Source organism: Boleophthalmus pectinirostris, unplaced genomic scaffold (genome assembly GCF_026225935.1).
Source record: "Boleophthalmus pectinirostris isolate CB_2022bp ecotype Guang Dong unplaced genomic scaffold, ASM2622593v1 HiC_scaffold_574, whole genome shotgun sequence".
In the NCBI taxonomy this organism is placed as follows: domain Eukaryota; kingdom Metazoa; phylum Chordata; class Actinopteri; order Gobiiformes; family Gobiidae; genus Boleophthalmus; species Boleophthalmus pectinirostris.
Window position 1 is genome coordinate 1 of NW_026571439.1, and position 8,000 is coordinate 8,000.

An 8,000-nucleotide genomic window follows, 5' to 3' on the forward strand; every position below is an offset into this window, starting at 1 on the left:
TCAATCAGTGAGTACATTTGAATGGACAGTAAAAATGAGATAATTTGAAGAACCAGATATCTCAGTATATATATTTTAGTAACTGTTGTATTTGGAAGACAAAGTACAATCGATTTTTAAAATAACTCTTTCAGTCTTTGCTCTTTCAGTGTTGTCTTCTCTTATTCATTTGCCCTTTTTTGTATAAATTCTTCTCAAGCCACTTCTTCAGAGTTGAAGTTGTGGCTTGAAGAATAAAGACCTAGTTTAGGCCGCATTTTCATTTTCAATACATTTTCTTACTTTTCTAATGCATGTTCTTATTGTCTGGCAGGTGCTGATGTGTCAGGTTGTGGACGCTCTGGTTGATGTTCACTCTAAAGGGGTTTTCCACAGAGATATTAAAATGGAAAACCTCCTGGTTCAGACCACAGAGTCCGGTCCCAGGATCCGGATCATAGACTTTGGCTGTGGCTGCAACATCCAATCAGAGCCCTACTATGATTACAGAGGTAATATTCCTAACCAATGTAATAGTGGCAGTGGTAGTTAAAATACAACATCATTAAAGATGTACTATGCAATCTATCAACCTTCCTACTTATTTCTACGTGTTTCTCCTTGTTTTTCAGGGACAGGCGAATACACTCCTCCCGAGGCCTTCACTGACACAGGTTACCACGCTGGTCCTACCTCAGTGTGGCAGACTGGGGCGCTTCTGTATGAACTAGTGCGCTCTGATGATGACAAAGATTTCACCACAAAACACTGGGTGAAAGGAAAACTCAGTGTGAGCGGCCTGTCGCGAGGTATGAGCAGAGAAATACATTATTTCATTATGATTTAGTGTTCATGTAATTAGACAAAACATTAAGAGTGCATTATGAGTAGGCTACTTTTTCAAGGGAGTGTGTGCAACCTGCTGTTATTGTTGTGCTATGTTCCTCAGTATTGCATGGACACCGTAACAATACATGTTTTTCAGCATATTTTTGAGCGGTAAATCCACATGTAATTTAATCAATGAAAGTTATAAGCCATACTGTTGAAAATGCCTAGCAAAGTCATAACATTTTAATGGAGACAAGCAGGTGGTGGTCCTTCCATCTGAAAAAATAGATTACACAGTTCACCCTTAAACAATACACAAATGACAGTATCTAAAGAATGCACCATGAATTGGGAAATATAAATTTCAAAGGCACAAAGAACACAGATGTTTCTCACATCTTTAATATTGTTTCTTTTGCAGAGTGCTGTGACTTCCTTCAGGCCTGCCTGACACCGGACCCAAATCAGAGAGTATGTTTGGACCAGCTCAGCCACCACCCCTGGCTTAGCCCGGTTTAACAGTGCAGGGTATCTGCTACAGCCTTTTTGCCATGGGAGGAGGAAAATATCAGACCAACCGGTAAGATATATTCTTTTCATCTTTTGCAAAACTTCAAATGCACAGTTAATATAAGCTAAAATAACTTAAGGTGAAATAAGTCATTTTTCATATAGAGGGTCTGTCTCCATGGATTTTTTTTTTCCTAGAGATTGTTAAATACAGAATATTTCATGTCAAAGAAAACAAGAGAAAAACTGTCTATGAATGTACCTATAATTTCACATTTTCACTCTGCTCCATTATATAATGGTGTCCAAATTTCTGATTTTCAGGTGGCCATTAAACACATCAAAATGGGGGACGTGGATTTTGCACAGGTTGTGGCCGCTCTTGTGGACCTGCACGCTAAAAGGGTTTTCCACAGAGATATTAAAATGGAAAACCTCTTGGTTCAGACCACAGAGTTCGGTCCCAGGATGCAGAACATAGACTTTGGCTGTGGCTGTAGCTGCAAAAAGTTTGTTTTCCCTTATTTCTAGGTTCATCTCACATATTGACTCCCACCATCTTTCTAAACGACCTGAAGAGTCTTGACCAAGTTCCGAACTCTGACTCTTAGAAAAGTCTCCCCCGGGACCTTACAGCATGCTTTGTTAGGTGTATATGATGTTTTTAAATGACTAAATAAAGAAGTGATTATTTTAATGTTAATTAATAAATGGGTTGCCTAGACTGCCATGGTGAATTGTACTTGAATGATAGGTGCACGCTTAAGATAATTTGTTATATTTTGTCATAGTTTGTTTTCCTTCTGTCTTCTCTTATAATTTTGTTTCTACTACTTCAGGTCACATTCTGTCAGGAATATACACAGAATTTGTTGTTAGAAGAAAGGATATATATATATATACACACACACACACACACACACACACACACACACACACACACACACACACACACACACACATATATATATAATTATATTTATATAAACCATGTGCTGTTTTATCTTGTCTAAACTGCTGTATGAAGTATTTACCACTCTTTATACTTGGCTTGAAACAGCTGTGGTGAAAATTAAACACAATGAAACTGGTGTAAGTGTATTTATTTACATAAACAAAACTAACAACAACATACAAGTAATATTTTAGAAAATAGTATCTTTAAATCCATCCTTGTTTAGCTCTTTGACTAAGTAAATTGTGAAGTTTGTTCTCACAGTCTCACATTAAGTGTAAATGTGAACTTTTGTCTTTGTGGATCAAAGAGGAAAACATGTAGCCTACACCTATCAGTGAAAAAGATCATCTCTCTTGATGTAGAGGATTATGTTTCCATCTGAGATTACAGATGGTAATACTAGGAACAGTGCGCTGGCGCAGGTCTTAATGCCAATGGGTTAATACTCGTGATTTAACTCTAAAAGCCTTTTACCCAGCTCCATCCTTTATACTGTTGGGATAACATCAAACTGAATACTTTTTATGATGCGGTCATGTTTGCACTTTGATAAATCAATGGATCCTTTTGGTTTTTAGACAAGACCTTACAGCAATATATTTTCTTTAAAAGTGTTCATTGGACAGAAGGCAGCAGCTGGGAAGAGCCGAGTCTTAATCTGGTAAGACTTTTTATAATTACTCTATAGTAACTTTTTTTTTTTTTTTTTTTTACAAAGCATAATGTTGACTTCATATTTGGGTGTTATTTATTTCTATAAGACTGTCCACAGATCATAATTTTACCTGGCTTGTGAAGTTTTATATAACAGATTTCTTTTAGATCTAATAAATAATTGAAAGAAGTACATAGATCTCAACATGTCCACACCAGCAGGTCAGAAAAAACACAAGAGCTTCAGATTTACATGTGAATTTGTTGTGATGCCTGCTTCTCTTCACAGAGTCACCTAAGGACACAGGGCAGTTTGACAACCAAATGTCATTGCTCAACTACCAGGTACAGAACAGAGAACTGACTTACCTAAGTTTAAAGAATAGTCAGAATAGTATATAATTAAAACATATTTTTCTAGGAACTACAATTCACTGATCACTGATCACCATGGCTCTGCACCTCAGATCTCTGTTACAGAGAGCAGTCCTGAAGCACAAAGGAAGTGTGTACCAAATCAAATACAGGCTCCCTCTGAGACTGAGTGTTCAGCTGATGACAAGGTTTATAAGGCATTTGAATTTTAATGTCATTCTTATACTATACACATATATCATTTCTGGTCATTCAGGAACAAGTGCCTAATGAGGAAGACAAATTAATTAATATGATCCATTATGGCCAACGAGGACGTATGGAAGATCAGTGCTGTCGCTTAGATCCAAACAGAAGTGCTCCATGCTCACCACATAACACGCGGAGGAAACCCATTCAAAATTTAGGTAAGATACAGTTATGATATTACTATTTGCCTTAGATATTAATTCAGCAAAATGGTATCAACCTTGGCTACTTGTGTTTGTCGGTTTGAAATAGACTGGGATTTCATGTCTGAAAATCCTCTGTAGCTTTTCAGAAACATCAGCCATGTAAAGAATAGAGAAAGGAATGAAAAAGGGTGTAATTATTCCTTACATGAAGGATTTTTCAGAGAACTTAGCTTCTTGTGTTTTTTTTCTAGGATTGGAGAATGAGACTTTTTTGAATGTCTTGGCCAGTTCTCAGAGCAGACGGCTGGACGATCAAAGAGTGTCACTACCCTCATTACCTGGATTAAAAAAAGACACCTCTTCAAATCCAGACTCAAGCTACCTCTGTTATATGGTTTCAAAAGTGCAGGTAAAGTGTTTGGCCAAGCACTTGTGCTTTTATTTATCCTGTTACTTTGGGCATAGTATAAAATGTCTCCAACCACACTTTTTTGTTTAAAGGGATCCAGGATGGATGACCAAAAGATGTTCTCTGCCACAAATTATAACTGGTGATATTTTATCCATAAATGGTTCAGAACGTACACGATCTGCCTCTTTTTGCACAAATGCAGACATGTTTCCATCCAACAAGAAATCTGTTAAAAAGGTATTTTATCTGGTCCCCATTATTGTCATCATAGATGTTAAACAGTTTTCTTTTCTTATAGAGCCCCAATCTACTTGAACAGGACGGCTTCTTTAACATGATTAGTCGAGTACAACAGGAAAGAATGGAGGATCAGCGTTGTGAGCTAAAAGCTACACCAAAATCTTTGCGCAAAAAAACACCTGAAAAATCACCACCAAATGGTCAGTGTTACCTTTTCATTTATTTCAGATATGCGTGTTTTTCTGACAGTTAATTGATTTGTCATTTTGCCAGATTCCGAAGCATTTTTCAGTCAGCTTGCCACTTCTCAAAGTCATCGCCTTGATGATCAGCGTGTGTCTCTCCCATCATTACCAGGGATTCAGAATGGAGGCAAAAAAAATAATGCCGCTGAAAGTGATGCAAATTACCTCTGCTACATGGTGTCTAAAGTACAAGTGTGTTAGCAGTTTTTATTTTATCACTATTTCCAGGTTATTTGGATCTGCATAACATAGCATACTAATTGTTGTCCTTCAGGGCTCCAGGATGGATGAGCAGAGATGTTCTGCACCTTTTATTTTTCAGAATATGAGTCCTTCTTTTCAGTGCAAAGACTCTGATAAAGCTCTTCACAGATCTTCTTCTCTAAATCGGAGAAAGAACAGCAAAAAGGTTTGCAAAAGTTGTAGTAATAATTTTTATTATTTTGTAGAAAATATAAGGTAATGATCTGAATGAAATGTATGATCTTATTAATTATTGATTGATGTTTTTAGGAAATATCTGTAGCTCAACAAGAGCAATTTTTTAAAATTATGAAGCATGCCCAGAAGGGACGTATGGAGGAGCAGCGTTGTTCTCTACCCTCTAGCACCCCTGTCACACCCACACACAATGGCAGTGCTTTAAATAACATGGGCAGAGGTCAGAACTACATACGGGTCAAGGGTCTGGTAATATTTTCTTACTCTGATACACTGATACTCTGTAAACAGGTGCAGAGACTGATGTATTCTCTAGAAGTCCTGAAAGGCAGCTGAATAATCAACGTGCAGATCCCCCTGTCCTACCCAGGACAAGTGGGACATCAACTGAAAAACGAAAGGCTGTTTACACAGAAGATGCATTACCTGTAAATTTACAGTTTTTTTCTATTGTATTATTTATTTATTTATTTTGGGTCAATTCCCTTTAAATCTTTTGGATGGCAAATTGATATGGTTTTAAATATGCTTAATTTCAATGTTTTTATTTTGTTTTGTTTTTTTTTAGAAAAAAGCACCACAGATAACTGTAACACAAAGTACACCAACCACATCAAAGAAGGAATTCTCAAGACCTTTATCCATGCAGCAGGAGTATGTTGAACCCACTTCATTGAGATCCCTTCCAAAATCTGCCTCATACAGTCAAGAGACATCACCAGTGCAGGTACTATAATTAATATACCCTATTATTCTCTTTTCTGAAAGAGAATAACACTGACATTGACATTTAATAATCTTATCTTACATGATGTGTGTTTTGCTCTTGTCTGGTACTCTGTACTCTTGAGTAAATGCTGCATTTGTTTCATTCCAGCTAACAGTTAGAGTGTCCATGAGCTTTTCATCCTTACAGGTAAGAAAAGTGGTAAAATAACTTATATGACAACTACATAATTATTCAATATTTGTTTAAAGGGACTGATGAACCCTGACCAACCCAGAAGCTTCCCAGAGCTCTTCTTGACTCTTGGAGCACCTGGAGATAACCTAGTGATTCCTCTGAGCCCAGTCCCTGGAAGACGCCTTTCCCTCAGTCTCAACCTTATCCCAAAAGAAGAGGCGGATATGAAACAAACTCCTCCAAACCATCCAAGTCCCTGGAAATCTCACTCTGGACCACCATCTCCTACAGTCAGGATGCCCACTCACTCACCATCAAGCCCCCAAGGCAAATCCATGCTTGTGGCTATTACTCAGGCTGTGAAAGGTCAGAGAGCTCCTGTTAGAAAGGGCAACAAAGTAAAAGTAAAGAATAAGCCCACTCAAGATAAGGGGAAAAAGGTTATGAAGAAAGATAAGAGTGGAAATAAACACAAAACAGGTTGAGCCAATTATTATGATTAAATATAATATATATTCTTCTTCTTCTTCTAATTATTATTATTATTATTATTATTATTATTATTTTTATTATTATTACAGAGATGAAATTTTAAGCCTTTTTATTTTAGCCACAAAGGTTGGAACAATAAGGATGAATGTTTATAAATAATGTCAATCTGTAGAATAATTTAACCATCATTGTTATATTTTGGTTTAAACATGCAAGACTGTAGCCATATTTTCTCCTAACGTTTGCTTGGTCATTTGTTGATTCATCAGGAGTTCTTTTCCTCCCCAATGTAGCAATGTTANGCTGCGGTAGCGGCGGGCGGGGACCATGGCAGGAGCAGTGGGCGGAAACGCTGCAGGAGCGGCGGTGGCATGGCAGAAGCGGCGGGCATGGATGTGGCGGGAGACACGGTCATGGACGCTGCGGTAGCGGCGGGCGGGGACGATGGCAGGAGCAGTGGGCGGAAACGCTGCAGGAGCGGCGGTGGCATGGCAGAAGCGGCGGGCATGGATGTGGCGGGAGACACGGTCATGGACGCGGCGGGAGCGGTGGGCGGGGGCCATGGCAGGAGCAGTGAGCGGAGACGCAACAGGAGCAGCGGTGGCATGGCGGGAGCTGCGGGCATCGACGCGGCGGGAGCGGCGGGCGGGGGCCATGGCAGGAGCAGTGAGCGGAGACGCAGCAGGAGCAGCGGTGCATGGCGGAGCTGGGGCATGGCGGGCGGGAGCTGCGGGCATCGACGCGGCGGGAGCGGCGGGCGGGGGCCATGGCAGGGGCGGGGGCCATGGCAGGAGCGGCGCGCGGGGGCACGGCAGCGCGTGGGGGCGCGGCAGGAGAGGCGCGCGCGGGGGCGCGCCGCAGGAGCGGCGCGCTGGAAGAGGTCCTCGAGAGACATGATCGCTGTGGAAGGAAATGCTAGTATATGTTAGTGTGTTTGTGTGAGTGACTGCTTTTGTGCGTGAGTGAGTGTGAGTGTGTGTGTAGTGTGTGTTAGTGTGTGTTAGTGTGTGTTAGTGTGTGTTAGTGTGTGTTAGTGTGTTAGTGTGTGTTAGCCCTGTGATGTGAGGTCCTGTGTGCTGTCGGTCTGGGGTGGTCTGGGCTCTGGAGGTCTGGACGTCTGGACGTCTGGGGGTCTGAGGGTCTGGGGGCCTGGAGGCACAGAGGCCTGGACCAGTACTGGGCCTTGGCTCACACAGACCTGTGGGGAGAAACATTAGTGTCACACACCAGAACTAACAGGACGCACATACAAGAGCACAGCAAACCCACAGGGACAAACTGTAGACACCAAAATGTTTCTCACTCACTTTTCTTACATTTAAATTGAATTAAATTGGCACAGCCAATGAATATCCCCACTGTGTAACTGAATATCCAACGTCTGAGTGAAACTAACTTCACCACGGTGCACACACGACTTTACTACAGGAGCTCTGTCAGATACGCTGATGTTACTCACAGGAGGTAAACGGTGAATCAAATTTGATCCAAAACACACGGCAAATCTGCGTTTACCTTCAATACGGACAGACAGACGTTTAGCTGCCTCTCATCTCCAGCTGTC

At 40.7% G+C, this 8,000-nt stretch overlaps 2 protein-coding genes across 2 annotated transcripts; both read left to right on the plus strand.

The window, feature by feature from the left end:
• The first annotated feature begins 2,914 nt into the window (after positions 1-2,914).
• LOC129411689 (G-protein-signaling modulator 2-like) lies at positions 2,915-4,257 on the plus strand. The gene is made up of 7 exons (XM_055163207.1): positions 2,915-2,939; positions 3,077-3,154; positions 3,222-3,277; positions 3,400-3,495; positions 3,564-3,714; positions 3,954-4,111; positions 4,204-4,257. Exons 2-7 carry the CDS (start codon positions 3,139-3,141, stop codon positions 4,255-4,257), a joined length of 531 nt encoding a protein of 176 aa, XP_055019182.1. The 5' UTR covers positions 2,915-2,939; positions 3,077-3,138.
• Positions 4,258-4,632: 375 nt separating this feature from the next.
• Positions 4,633-6,686, plus strand: LOC129411690 (uncharacterized protein DDB_G0290587-like). The gene is made up of 7 exons (XM_055163208.1): positions 4,633-4,791; positions 4,874-5,008; positions 5,113-5,260; positions 5,332-5,468; positions 5,609-5,767; positions 5,918-5,956; positions 6,019-6,686. Exons 1-7 carry the CDS (start codon positions 4,774-4,776, stop codon positions 6,427-6,429), a joined length of 1,047 nt encoding a protein of 348 aa, XP_055019183.1. The 5' UTR covers positions 4,633-4,773; the 3' UTR covers positions 6,430-6,686.
• Positions 6,687-8,000: the final 1,314 nt, after the last annotated feature.